This window comes from Taurulus bubalis, assembly GCF_910589615.1.
Source record: "Taurulus bubalis genome assembly, chromosome: 4".
Lineage (NCBI taxonomy): Eukaryota > Metazoa > Chordata > Actinopteri > Perciformes > Cottidae > Taurulus > Taurulus bubalis.
The window spans coordinates 18,315,854-18,331,039 of NC_136592.1; the positions used below are offsets into that span (position 1 = coordinate 18,315,854).

The 15,186-nt window shown below is 39.2% G+C and overlaps 1 protein-coding gene across 1 annotated transcript in view; it reads left to right on the plus strand.

Annotated features, from left to right (window-relative positions):
• Positions 1 to 15,186, plus strand: part of galnt2 (UDP-N-acetyl-alpha-D-galactosamine:polypeptide N-acetylgalactosaminyltransferase 2) — a gene marked incomplete at its 5' end in the record, with an annotated part of 47,729 nt that overhangs the window by 15,623 nt on the left and 16,920 nt on the right. The window contains 2 exons of the mRNA XM_079216379.1: positions 10,207 to 10,294; positions 13,956 to 14,109. Coding sequence (XP_079072505.1) covers positions 10,207 to 10,294; positions 13,956 to 14,109 — 242 coding nt within the window. The remainder of the gene's footprint in view (positions 1 to 10,206; positions 10,295 to 13,955; positions 14,110 to 15,186) is intronic.

Consider the following 15,186-nt stretch of genomic DNA (forward strand, 5'->3'; position numbering starts at 1 on the left):
AGATGGGGTTTTGGGAAGGGGGCCAGCAAACACAATTGCTTCATTGAGCTGACTCACATCCCCCAAGTCTCTCTCTCATTTACACACACACACACTCTGGTGAGACTTGTCACAGTTTGCTCAGTGCAGTCTGAGTGAAGTCGAAGAGGCTTCGGGGTTGAAGTCTTGTGGATTTTAAAAACAGCCCCCTCCTTCTCTCTTCGTTTTGTTCTGTTCATTTATGGAAGTTTCATTATTTTAAAGTAAGCCTAATGAGCTTGTGTGTATGTGTATTTCTGTGATGTTTTGATAACTTTCTATTAAATGTCATAGAGATGGACAGACGGAGGAGGAGATTAATTTATTTTTTTTTATTTATATTCTTTGTGTGAATTCTGAAATTCTAACCAATCTCTGGAGAAACCATAGACGCCTCCTCTAAAGTAATGACATCAGAGAAAACTGTATTTTAATAATCAACTTGTTTCCTAGAGGAATCAGTCGCAACTAACACAGACTATAAGTCATTAAATGTGATTTCTTCCAGCCTAGAAATACAGTAATGTTGTTTTAATATTGTTTGAAGTTTAGTAATTTAGTTTTAAGTATTAAAGTCCTCTATAACATGTTTATTGTTGTTTTTAATGTCAGAAAAAGATCACATGGTCCTTCACGGACGTCGATCAACCTCGCATTGGCTGACTATTGAATCCTTGAATGCTACTTACTTGTCTCTATTTCTCTCACTCTTGTACAAGGATGTTCCCGCATGTCTGCCAACCAGCTATGGTGAGAGTTTGATCAGCTATGAGCAAAATGTTCCCAATAATCTCAATAGTCTCAGTTCCTGAAAAACTGGCACGTGGATGGCGAGATGTTTCCACAACACAAAGCAATATGATCTCACTTGAAGTCCTTTGAGAGATTGGACCATATGGTTAAATTAAGTTCTACGTTTTTCATGAGCGAGGACTCCAGTTCTTTGTGGCTGCTGTCAGTGGTGAATAGAGAGGAGCTTGAGTAATGCAGAATAGAGAAAAAATAACAGACTGAAAGTTTGCTGCTGCAGAGAAACAAAAAGCAAGTTAAACTTGCAATGCGGTGTTAAACACCACATTGCTTAGAAGCTCTGCTGAGACCAAATGAAATGATTGCAAATGCCAAAAAAAACTCCATCTGTGTCCTCCCTCCTCCTATAACCTTGCTATCCTCCTGCGAGGAATGACATTCCAATTGTTTTTTTTTAGCAACAAGCTTCTTTCACTCATCCTTTCATGTTGAACTACCGCCAGAAGACAGTTCTGTGACTTGTTCTAAAGTCTTGAATAAACAACTCGCCGGGCGAGGCCCGCGTCACTGCAGAGAGCCTAAATCACGAATATTAACACGGTTACAATGTGAGTCTCTTGCAGATTTCGGGGACATGTGTATTTTTTTTACAAAATACACATGTGCCCGACTTTGTTTCCCTGCTCATACATTGAGGGTTGGTGACCGAGCTGGCATGTTGCAACCTAAAATAGTTTGTCCATCTTGTTTGTTGTCCTCTAGCAAATACTTTGTTCGTAATGATTGGGCATGAGACACTTACTCAGTCACATCTATGCAGGCCTGCATTAACTATAAAAACATAAAGTTCAGGAACCGCAAAAAAATCCCTCGGGCAAGTTTGTTTTTTAATTGCTTTTCATTAACTGTGAATATTAGGCACATTTTGAGAAGTTTACTGGAAAACTGGGGTTTTCATTTTTTTAATAATGACTTTGAATACACGTTGGTAAACGTATGGTATATCTGTATTATTAAATTGTAACCGTGCTGTCTCTACTTTGTGTTTAGTGCTCATTCACTAGCTAACACGCTAAACTAAGATGGTCTTTGCAATAATTAACATGATGGATTCTCCATTCCAAAGAAGAACATGTATCCATGTGAATTTATGGTGAAACAAATTCTGCGTTTGTCTGTGTTCTCCTCTCCTTTTTCTTCTTCTGTGGTTATTTGTTGGTTGACTTCACCTTTTTGTTTTTGTCTTGAAATGTAACGCCATGGCAAGTTCATTTCCAGGCCAAGTCTAAAGACGTTAAAAGCAGCCTTCGGCTGAGGATAAAATCTACATACAATTTACATTAAAGCATAGACCGTGGTTATTGCTGGGTATAAATAATTTATTATTATTAATGAATATTGTATTCTCAGCCATAACTGCAGTCAAGTGATCTGATCTGGGGGTATTCTTCAGACCTGGCTAAACAAAGTCAAGCAAATGTCCTAATCTCCATCTTAAATTAGCGAGATGATTGACATCAGGCTATCTGGGTTTCTTCACGGCTGATCCGCGCTGAAACGGTCTCGTTAATTCTAGCCAGACGTCAGTCATCTGGATAAATGCGCGCGCCCGCTCCTCTTCAGAAGGGACAATAATGGAGCACTGACACCACGATGTTCTAACAGTACAATGGCAAATAAACTCAGAGGAACCTCTTTTTATTTCTCTGAGAAGCAGGAGATGATCATGAAGGCATATGAGGACGTCAATACCGTAGTCATTCACAGCAAACGCGTTGCGAATATTCCAAAGTTTTTGCAACATTGTTGCCGTAAACGCAACTTTAACAGCGACCCCGGCTGCGAGACATAAGCGTCGCAAATATATCAGACAAGTTAAATGCGTCAGTGTTGAGAAAATGTATCGGCTAATTTGAAGTGCTTCATCACCCAAATCAATCAGATTATATTTACGAATAAGTATATACTTATGAGGATATATGTACTGTATGCACGTATGAATCATGTACTATATATGTGTATATGAGTTTGAATATGTGTATGGGTGGATCAGTATGTATGTATTATTCATAATCAGAAATTCAATCAATTGAAGCAGTGAAAATAAATTATGTGTGATTCTCTGTATTCTCATCACGATCACCTTAATCATGTTCTACAATAATGATATGTATGGTGTACTAATAGCACTGTCATATAATTATGAGTGCTTTCAACACATCCATAAGTTTCTTAAGAGCTAAATAAACTTAAGAACAGCGGCATGCAGCGGCTGATAGTCTGTGTCTGAGACGGGCGATCAGCTGCGCCTGTGGTGATCAATGTCCGCGGCTCGAGAAGCTCTCGTAAATAAATTATTTCTTGCCGGCAAAATCTATATCGCCGCGTACAGGAAGTCATGATGAGGTAAAGGATGGATCCTGGCGATCTGGAAGAACTCTCTCCCTATAAAACTAATATAACTAATATCGCTCCTTCATCAATGAGGAAGTGAGCTGCCTTTTTTTTGTCCGGTGGGAGTGTCCAGCTTATCCAGTGAAGTTCAGTAAGCCTGCCCGGGAGCAGGTTTAAATTTTTGGATGTGTTGCTATGGTGATTAATCTAAGCTTGCTTCGAGAAACCGAGAACGCCTGACCTACGTCATCTTATCCTGACAATTAGCCCGCTAACTCAGTAAGCCGGGTACGAGAAATAGGGCCCTGGGTTCAGTGTCTTGCTTATTAAGGACACTTCAGCAGGACAGATGCTAGCTGTCAGTAATAGCACTCCCTGTGGCTAAAAGCCTGCAAGTGGCATATGTTACACAGAACAACGTACTTAATAGAAAACCAGCTGCATCGCTTTCTGGGTTTTGGTGACATTAATGAGTGAGAAACACATAAGATGTAACTTCCAATTTCTGAAATGTGCACTTAAGTGAGGGGTGAAGAGCAAAATGTATACGTTTATTTCTTTATGTAATTTTTAGCCTTGCTCGTGGCATCACACTGGTGATGTCGGTCGGTTCACCTCTTTAGTCCAGACATCAGCTATGAGATGTGATGCTATCAAACATTCATGTTCCCCAGAGGATGAATCCTAAAGACTTTGGTGATCCTCTCGCACCATCATAAGGCTGTGATTTTTGGTTTTAAGTGAAAAGGTCTCAACAAATATTAGGTGGATTTTCTTGAGTATTGACAGACCTTCATGTCCACGCAGGATGAATTGTAATATCTTTTGATGATCCCCTGAGTTTTCATCTAGCACCATCATCAGGTCAATGGGTATCTAACTATCGTAGAACAAAACGTTAGAATCTCTTAAGCTTGCGTTAACCACAGATCTCATTTCAGACATCTAACCAAAAACCCATAGATTTCAAGACAAGGGAACCAGAAGCGCTAAATGTTTACTCATTTCCAGGTTTTAGGACTCATTCCTGCAGAACCTAACCTGCAAAACTGATTACACTGATCACTGTGAGCATGTTAGCACTCTGGTGTTAGCATTTAGCGAATACTGTAGCTTCATAAACTGCTGGTGTGGCTGTAGACTCCTAATCTTCTTTAGAAATAAATTAGTTTTCTAACTCATTTAATTTTGTTTTGCACAGTTGAAGATCAGAATGCACTTTCTGTTTACAAGTCTTCGGGCGTACAACCGACACAAGATGTAGCCTAACGGTGTAATACGAAACCGAGGGACGGGTTTAATTTAAACTGGGTTTTAAATAATGACAACCTTCAGCAGCATATTGTTTTATCACTGTGTGCTGCCATCCATCACTGCGTTTTATTGCCTCCTCTCTCTGATGTTCTTGATGATGATAATGCCCTACAGCAGACTGTACTGTTGTTTTCTTGGTGGGATTCTGTGATGAATTAAGCCCACAGAGCACTGCTCTATTTTTTTATTTAATAAACATGGTTTCATCTGAATTTTGTGTGTGTGAGAGTGAGAGGGTGCGTGTGCGTGAGCTCCTATCGATCAGTGGATGTGATCAGATTAGTGGATTATGCTCTAACTGTTAGAGGCTTGACCAAGATTGTCTTAAACACAAACAGACAGATACCATGTGTGTGGCCAGAATGACACACTAATGCATGTGAGCTCAAAAACCCGACATACACAAATTTAAGCTGACACTGGTTAGCACACACACACATATTTGGCCTGATCTGTTGGGGGTTTAAAGTCCATCCCATTATCAGAGAAGCAGGTGTGAGAGCTATTTTGTGCCCTGTGTAGATCCTCCAGTTGGGAAAATAGTGTGTTTGGGCTTGTGTAATTCATGTATATTTTATGTTAAATACATTTTGTGGATTGATAGACTGTCTTTTCCATTAATGTAAATTCTTGTCTGTGTAATTTAATAATATTGAAGACACTGGAGGAGAAGCTAAGAGGAGCAGCATTCAGTTCTCTTCACAGAGTTCATATTAAGTCACGACACGCAGAGCCAGAGAGGCGTTCAGCACAGTCGGGAATAAAATGCAAAATAGAAATTGCTATTTTTGACGTGTGCAACAGGAAGGCTCTTTTTACATGATCCGACTGAAAATTAAATATTGAAATTGATTTGTGACAGCCTCAGTGTGTTAGTTGACTGCAGGTGATTTGACATTTTCTCACTGGCCCTTTTTAATTTCTATTCACCCTGCAGCATGACATAAAAAGCCCCCAAATTGTCTTGATTGCACTGTGTTCAGTAAGCTGCTGCCGTACATAAACCAACAACGAAGTACAGAGATAAACACCCACCGCAGGGACAAGACACCCACAAGAGTTGTCAGGTGGCTCAAACCAGGAAAAAAAAAAAAACTCCATCGGAGAAAATCCTTAAAAAAGGCAGATTAAACAAGACTAAAAGATAACCAAATGAAAAGAAGTGATACCTAGCCTAACACAGATATTTAAGACCACCCTGTACATGCCATTATAACATATTTTCGCAGTGGAGCATTTATGAGATTAACTTCAGCTCTTCTCTCACTGACCAGAGAGCTGGACAGAAACTGGCTTTACACCACAGTGACAGACGGTGCAACTGTCCTCCTCTGAATGAGTACAAGTGTGTCTGTGGTTTTTGTTGTTTTTATATTCAATCTGTGTATGAAGTGTCTTTTTGCCTGTATGTGTCATGACCATCTGATAGATGGCATACTAAGCAAACAGTTGCCAAAGTGACAACAAGATGTGAAGGACTGAGAGAAGGAAGGGATGAGTACAGAAAGATGGACGGAGAGATGAGAAGGAGGAGAAAGTTCAGAGCTAGGCTCGCTGTTTCCCACTATTTCTAACTGTTATAGATCAACTAAATTGAATTTGAATTATTTGAATTATGACACTTTGTAAACACCAAATAACTTCAATTAAGCGTTAGAAGATGGTGATTAGGGCTGGGTGATATGGAGAATATCATGTTTCATGATATTTTGACCAAATATCTTGATATTGATAAAGCTTCTACAAAATACTTATACAATGAGATTTTTAAAAAGAGGGCAAGAGGGGAGGTGGATTGGTCCGACAACCAGCGGTTTATTCCCAGTTTGAAATGAGACGTCAATGTTGATTTATTCGTCCCCTAACCTGCATACTTTAGTAATGCCACTGATGTAGTTAGTTTAACCCAAACAATGTTCTCCTAAACCCAACTAAGTTGTTTTGTTTGAAGACAGAAGTTTATTTTTAAAAGACCGTATGTATGCATGCAACAAGCGGACGTTGACGGATGACGCTGACTTTTAATGGAAAATGAGGAGTATCTTTTTTGTTCCATATCATACGAGCTGCTGTATGAGGATACATATGATATTGATACATTGCCCAGCCCTAAATGCGCTACAGAATATATGATGCTGTCAGGCACCTGAAGGGGGGGAAAAAATGGTGTGTGTGTGTGTGTGTGTGTGTGTGTGTGTGTGTGTGTGTGTGTGTGTGTGTGTGTGTGTGTGTGTGTGTGTGTGTTTAATCATTCATGTTTGTTTGGAGGAGAGGCAGATACCGGCTGGCCCATTATCACTAAGAGGTTTTCAAAGCCATTCATTCATATAATGCGAGTTAAAAAAATATCTCTCCTATATCGGCTCTCTACCCTTTTTATATTATGTTTCAATCAGCGATAAGTCATATTTATAGTAGCAACCATTGGTTGATTAATCATGCCTACGAGTCCTTACGGCAATGCATTGTTGTCATCTTCCGCTAATGCTTTCTTTCTCGGTACGATCTGTGATGGACTGCAATACCATAAATCACAGGAAGGGTGTATGGGAAGTAAGCAGCATGGATGCAGATGTACTTTCTGTCGTATTACTTTTTTTTAAATGCACAAAATGAGCTCCAGTTTCTTGAGTCTTTCGTCACCTGTTTTTTCTCCCCTGTCTGGTCATTAAAAAAAAGCTATATGATGAATTTCTGTAGTTAAAAGGACAACAAGTGGAACCTAGAACAGCAGTCATAAAATAAATATTTGGCATTTACAAGCACAGTAGGGAAAATGACATGTCGACCGGTTCCCAGCTCTTCATGAGCATGTCGAGGATACAAGCATTCGAAAGGCGTGGGACTTGAAACAGATTTGTAATTCCCATATGAAATTAACATTTTTTACATATTAATATGATTTTTTTTAAATCTGTGCAGTAACGAAAAAAAGAAACGGAAGAGAAAGTGGTGTGCAAGGCATCACTTTACAGCTGAGTGTTGAGACTCAAAATAATGTAGTAGATATTCAACAGGCTGTTGGCCGCTCGTTCAGCCAGCTGTCTGTCATTTAAATGGTCTTCTCATAAATTTATTGTAAATTGAGAGCAGCTGCTCAAACTATTGTACCGATCAAATGCCTCTTTTTGGCCTGTCAGCAGGTTGGAGTCACACAGAGCTGGTACGTTCAAAGTAAACTTAGGTTAATTTGGACAGAATGTGATAATATTATGGATTAACTATACGTTTAGACTTTAATGCTGAATTAAAATGATGCAGTTCTCCCATGTAGCTGATATGCTTCTTCAATAGAGGACATTCTGACTTGTCGAACACAGGTGTTACTAATAACATTAATTACAGTAAGTGTGCCAGCTGCAGGATTGCTGTTATGGCTTATAGACATTTCTAATGCCACAGCAGGAAAAGCAGAGGTGTAAATAACCGACTTAATGATGGCTGAACTGTAGAGTCTGAGGCCGGACATGCTAAGAAGCTTGATTAGGATCAGAGGAAACGGGACATGACAAATGTGATCAACCTGATCTGATAGACATCAACATACGCTTCAACTGACTGTAAGAGTCTCACAATCATGTTACTGTGGTGTTATACTTGCACCTGCAAAATTTGACAATCACACCACTGTAGAAGATGAACATGCAAATGTGATGTTTAGTGATGCTCTGAAGCAGTGAAAACACTTTAAGATTGGGTTGGAGATTTTATAACCATCTCCAAATGCAGAGCTTTGAAACATTTTATTTTTTTATTTTGGTTTTTCAACTTTTATTTTGCTTTTTGACTGTTTTAATGTTTTCTTAACTGTTTTTAAATCTGCATTATGTTTTGATGCTTTTAATGGTTTTATGTGAAGCACTTTGAATCGCCTTGTTGTTGAAATGTGCTATACAAATAAACTTGCCTTGCCTTTTAAAGAGTTGATCATAAAAAGACAAAATAGCCCAAGAGGCAAAAGTCCACAGCCAATTCTGAGCTTTATTTGACTTGAAAACGTGTCTTGTTTTTCCCTCAGCCTGTCCAACTGTATAGTAGAGGATACTGCCAGCTTTAGTTTTCATCCTACAATGAACATTACCATGTGACTGTTCACTCAGTTGTCATGAACACATATAGAAATTGAATTTATGTAGGGTCTCTTACAGTAGTTGTAGGTGTTGGACAATCTAATATTATTTCTGCCACTGAAAAATGCGTATATTTTTAAAGCAGCTTGACTCACTGTCCACAGTAGATGAATGGAAAGGCGGGCACAGAGTGACATGATGTGAGAGTCACAGTAAAAACAACAGCAGTTTCTTTGCGACTAGAAATGCAAAGGCTTAACAGGCATAAAAACAGCAAAAACTAATTGTGTTCCCTTAATCGCTTCTCTGAGGTGTAGAAATGAAGTGTTGAATAGTGTTTGTGGTGGTCTCTAACCTGACCCTGTCATTGACAGACAGCGTTATCAATAAAGCATTTTGGAGAGGGTGAAGGTGAAAGGGAACAAAAGAGTAAATGGAGTTAGACAATAGTTTTCAAGTCAAGGGCAGCAGACTGGACAGAGAATGAATGGCACTAATTACTCTGCCTCCCAGTGTATCGATCCAACGGGTTTCATTGGGAACACGGTCATCTGTCTATTTGTGTAAATGGAGAGGGCCTGAACTGTGCTCTCTCAAAGGACTGGTGGAGTGGATGAATGAAGACCTGATGAAAGGACATGAGCAAATGAAAGGAACCAATAAAAATGAGTGAATGAAAGAATGGACGACTTGGTCTGCTTCCAGACTTCCAAGTTACTGCAAACATGTATGCAGTCTGATCTGGCTGTGGATCAGTGAATCTATGATTGAATGGGATTAAGACTTTATGAATTTATTTATTAATTCGGTGCTTTGCTAGACACTTTGATTTGTTCTTGGGACGATAGAATTACTTTATCAATGTTGAGATCATGACATTTGTATTGTACTTTCACCTATAAATAAACAGAGTAAATGCGTTCACTTTCATGTTGAGCTATGTTTCTGCCAATGCCCAAATATTTGCATCAAAATAAGAATTAAAATAAGGTTTTTCTCCTCCTGAATTCAGTGCATTTATGTTTCTTCCGTCTACAACAGAGAGCAGATTGGCAAAACGAGTAATGCAGTATATTACTCTTCTACTCAGGACTACAGCCACAACACTCAAGAAAAGAGTGGCTGGTCGTTAGTTCAGGAAGCGCTCGATTTGATATGCAGTTTTCTATAAGTGGAGCAAGCAATTTAAATGTCAATATTGCAGTCAATCACATTAAATTAAATGTGGGAAGCTGAAATTGTGATGCGGGTACAATTCGATTAACTGTGCAGCCCTAAACCTGTGTGGATTTAGCTGAACAGACTCTGGTCTAAAGTGTTTTTTATTATTCTGAAAAGAAACGACTCATCTGAAAGAGAACGCTTCCATCATGTTAGTGCTCTTCAAACTAAGAAATGGAATGGTCAGAAGAGTTAAAATCATGTAAAACTTGTATATTTACATGACGTAAATGAAAAAAAGATTAGTTCCTGTATGGTGTTTTACAGTGTAAATAATGTTCATAATACTGAACATTCTACAGCCCAAATGCTCTGGTTTACATCTTTTAAAAATAAGATGTGTCTCAGCTGCTCTCCTGTTTGTTTGCTTTCAGATTAAACTGTGCATATCATTGCTTTTCTGTTTGTGTGATGATGTGTTTGCTCTGATTTATTTCAGGATGATTGGGGCTCCAGTGACTCGTCCATTAGGAGCAAAGCTCACATGTCTGACGACAAGACTCACGGCCTGGAGACTCTGCCGCCAGGTAGGAAGCTTCACTACCCATCATGCACTACGACAAAATATGCTCTATAACAAAGATGACGCATTACAAGCTTAGCATAATTGGACATGGTATACACTTCCTGTCTCCTAAGTGGTGACACCTCGCTTGGAAGTGGTGTGAAGATCGTGTGGATGGATAAAAGCGGATTGGGTTATATCTGCATGATGTATTTATTTTTTCATTAAAAAAAAATTACCATAGATATTTACACAGCTAACGGCATTACAAAAAATAGTCATCTCGAGAGTTTGCCAACTTGTGTTGCGAGAACTTGCTAGAGAGTATGTTGCCGAGTCTGTTGCTTTTTTTTTCTTCTTCTGATTCTGATTTGTGTGTTTGAAAAACGCAATTTCAGTGTTGGAGTATTTGGAAGATATTTGGCTAAAATTGGGTTCAATAATTCTGTGACAATGGAACAAAAGCATCGGTCATTGGAGTCGTTAGACTCAGGACCTGCTGCTAGTCTTCTAATGAGCCGGGCCGTGGTGAAACCCACATGACACAGATACAAGAAACCAAACCGTCTCATCTAACACTACACTCTGCCTTGACTACGTGATGACGTTAATGTCGCAAATGGATAAAATACTGGTTCTTAGGATATTTGTTTGAGTATTTGAAGGGAAGGAGCTAATCCAATTTTTTTCATATTTTAAGTCAGGATATTTGACCAGAACTCAGGGTCAGGGTACCTCATTGTTTCTGGTTGAGATTATACTCGAGGAAAAGGACGAATACATCCCAGCTGTAAATCATGTGCATGGCTGACACTGAACACCACAGTGATGTATCCAGAAAGCCTTCCACATCATGTTCCTACAACCAAAATCATTTCCTCTTTGAAATGTGGTAACACAGTGCCATAGTGTTATAAGAGCATGAACACATGAACAAGCCCGTGACCTGTGAAAGCTGAACACACACTCTTATCTGATCCAGTGCTGGAAATGGATTCATTTGAATTTTGAAGTGGGGACATTTCAACTTCAGGGTGACTTTACACGATTACACAACCGCAGTGTATCACAACATCACCTCCGACACTCGTTACCACGTGCAACAAGAAGAGGGAGAAGAAGAAGAATGGGAGGGAGAAGGGTACAAAAAATTGAGTAAAGAGTCATGAAAGAAAATAGTGGCAGGAAGGAGTGAAAGCTCAGGAAGTGCATCAAGGCTTTTTATAATTCCAACAGTCACCAGAATATTTGCATGTTTCTGATTCTGTGGCACTTGATACAAAACAATTTCTCAAATCTTCATTTAAAAACATTTAAAACATGGCAATGCACAAAGTAAACCTTCTTACAACAATATTTGTATTTATTTTAGATAATTTCACATCTTCAAATTGCTTGTTTTGTACGACCAAAGATACTGAGTTTACAATTATAGAAATCTGAAAAAATAAGATGGAAACTTGAAGCAGGGAATTAAATATTAAAAGATTAATTGAATATCAAAATACTTGCTGATTAATTTTCTGTCAATTGACAAATTTATTGATTTCCTAATAACTTCAGCACCTGTGTTTTAGAAACACTTTAAAGAGTAACTGCACCTTTTTGTTGACCTCTAATGGTTTGACCTTGCTGCAGGGATGTAGAAGTGTACTTCAGTAATCTGTGACATCACTGTTTGGTGTAGCTACAGGTGCGAAGAAGCACACTTCTCACCACATCCATCAATGATTCTGTGTTTGCGGCGTGTTAAATTGCGCTTAAAGGTTTTATTTGGATCATTTTCAGTGAGTGAATCAAACAAGGTGTGTGTGTGTGTGTGTGTGTGTGTGTGTGTGTGTGTGTGTGTGTGCACATCGAGCATTGGTGTTCTCTGAGATGTTGGGTTGAGGGTTCATGGTTCAGTACAGATCGAGGGTGAGCCTGCAAGTTACCATCGGTTGGAAACATGACAGCGTCAAGGGATTTCCAGAAAGCGTTGCAACAAACAAAAACAAGCAGTCAGCAGCTGTGGGTGGAAACGGCTCGCTGACGAGGGGCAGAGTGCAAACTGTTCAGACCAACAAACCACGCCTTTGACCAGTACAAACCATTGCAACAAACCACCAGCTGGGTCTGGGTGACCCAGCTAAAGAGTATTGAAAAAATGACCGCTGAATGAGTAATCCCAGTGAGAGACGGGGCCAGTAATCTGCGTTGAGGGGTTCAGCAAAACCAAAGAAAAGGAGGATTGAAAGGGACAGTATAACGTAAAGACATTCAAAGTCTGAGCTAAACACTCATACATTTAAACACTAATTTCACTACATTAATTGCTTGCTGCCACTAAACATGGATATCAGCAAGGGCATCACACACTCTGACACGTACAGCAGTGTCTCAGAGACGCCGTGCCCTTGTACAGTCGCCGGCAGATCATTGCAAGCTTCAGCTAATTAGCATGCCAGACACATTCACATGCTGTCAGGACAGACACACACTCTCCTCCTCGTAAGGCTCTGTTTCTCTGGGTCTGTCTGTCTGTCTCTGCCTGTCATACACACACTCATCCACACTGAGAGGTAGTGTAATCTCACACAGCCATATGCTTAACACAAGTCATTAGCATAGCAGCTGCACCCGGCTAATTAGTTGCATTATTATTTTTGTGTGTCTGTCTCGGTAGTCAATGATAAAGTGTGAAATTTAACATGACAACTTCCTCTGTTTAGTGCGCAATGATCTCCATAATCTGGACAGACAGACAGACAGAGTGGTGTGTATGTGTACACACCACATGCTTTCCAAATGTATATTTTAGGCTGCAGTAAATGGCTAAATTGAGTAGGATTTCTTTTTTTTTAACTCAGTGCAGTATATAGCAAATGTTGTTTTGTGTTTTCTAGCTTTACTAAAGTAGTCTGGTCTTGTCCTCCTGAATTCTCTTCTGCACAGTTCCTCATATATGCAGAATAAATCTCATGTCAGCTTTCCTCATTGCCATGTTGCCGCCTTGTCAAGCAGCCGCTTGAAGCAGCCAGGTTTCCTTTCTGTCAGTCGTGAAGGATTCTTGCATCAGCCAGGCTGCTGCCTACATTTTATACTTTCACTGATGTATAATCCCATTCATTCTTGAGACACATTTTTCCAGCCTTTTGTGAAGGTTTAAACTTCATATTTGGTGGCAGCTTTTTATTTTTGGAAATGCTATGTTTATTATGTATTTCACCAGACTATCACACTAAAAATGTGTTTTCTTTTTAAAACTCGGACGTACCATATGTTTATCTGAGAGTTAAATGTGAAATAATTTTTTATGTTTATTTTTCAACAAGTATGCTCATTATCTACGTATTTGACAATAAAGGATACAAATATGTACAAATCAATCCTGGAACCTGTCAACTTTAAGGTAAAAAACATGGTACAATAATGTGTTTTTGTTTACCAAATGGTCTGTTTGCTTTTTCCAAATACCACATGGTGATCATGGAGTCTGGACTTAAGTTGAGATATATGTGGAATTTCTGAACCTTTCCATCTCTGTTATGAGAATGAATGAAACAAACAAGGCAACACTGAAATAGTGTGTCCATTCCACTCCTATGGACGTTTATTGGCTGTGTGCTCAATGTGTGTGTGTGTGTGTGTGTGTGTGTGTGTGTTTTTGTGTGTTTTGTGTTTTTGTGTGTGTGTATGTCCAGGTAAGGTGCGCTGGCAGGATTTTGACCAGGATCTATATGTTGGAGCCACAGTGGTCCGACCGGGTCAGGATCCGTACGCCAGGAACAAGTTCAACCAGGTGGAGAGCGACAAACTCCGTATGGACAGAGCGGTGCCCGATACGAGACATGACCAGTATGTACCTCTGTCATTACACTGACTGTCTGCGTCATTCTCTCCCCAACTTTTATTGTTGCATGTGAAATTGCAGGGATTCGTCTGTGTACTTACCATCCGTTGCTGTTTGTCTATTGAGCTAGTTGGTTCTAGACTGGATAAGATCTCTTGGAAACTCCCTCTATTGTCGTCTCTCGGATAATAACGGGGAAGTAGCAGCAGACAGACATGCACTGTTCACTGTCTGCTCCATAAATAACAAAAAAAAGTCTCCTAATGACTGTAGATTGGTCTGTTTGTTAAATGGATGAACTGGATATTTTAATCCATGATGCTATTGACTTTAATATAGTTTAGCCTTAAAGCTCTCTGAAATCTGCAGAACCATACTTTTTTTGTTTCTTGTCACTCTTTGTGGTTTTCTTTGACATATTTTAGCTTTATCAAAGTACATTCCGGGAAAACATAATGTTGTGAATGCAGCAGAGTGTTGCTTTAAGAAAGATTAATTTCAAATGATTCATTGACCAGACTATGAGTACAAAAGAGGTGGTGTTGTCTAATTTTAAGTCTGACCCCAAACCTGTTTTTTTTCTAAATGGGGAATGTCATGGAAAGTGACTGAGTGTGAGTCTGTGGGTGAACTGGTTGACTCTAACCGGGGCGCTCCAAAATATACGGAAGCTGTTCTAAGAGGAATGCGTCCCTGCTGGAATGGGCTTTTTTTCAACCTGCTTCTAAGAGACAATATCCAGAAATGTTGTGTTTCATCTCAAAGATATTTATCAAAGTGCTTTCAGCAATTATATTGCTAAAGTTTTTTAACACATGTACATGCTGATCTCTTCAGTGTTTCAACAGAATTAAAAAACATTTCATTGCTGTTTTGAAGTGATGCTGAACTTGCTTTTACAGATGTGTTGACTAGTTGTCCAAAATCAAAGTAAAATAAAAATGAGTGTAAAGGAATTTTTTCGCTATAATATTTCACAGCATTCATTTCCATCAACTCTTGTGACATTGAACCACAGAAAAACACAAATTTTGACCCAAAATCTTTATGCCTTTTTAATATGAATGATTTAGGAGTATAGA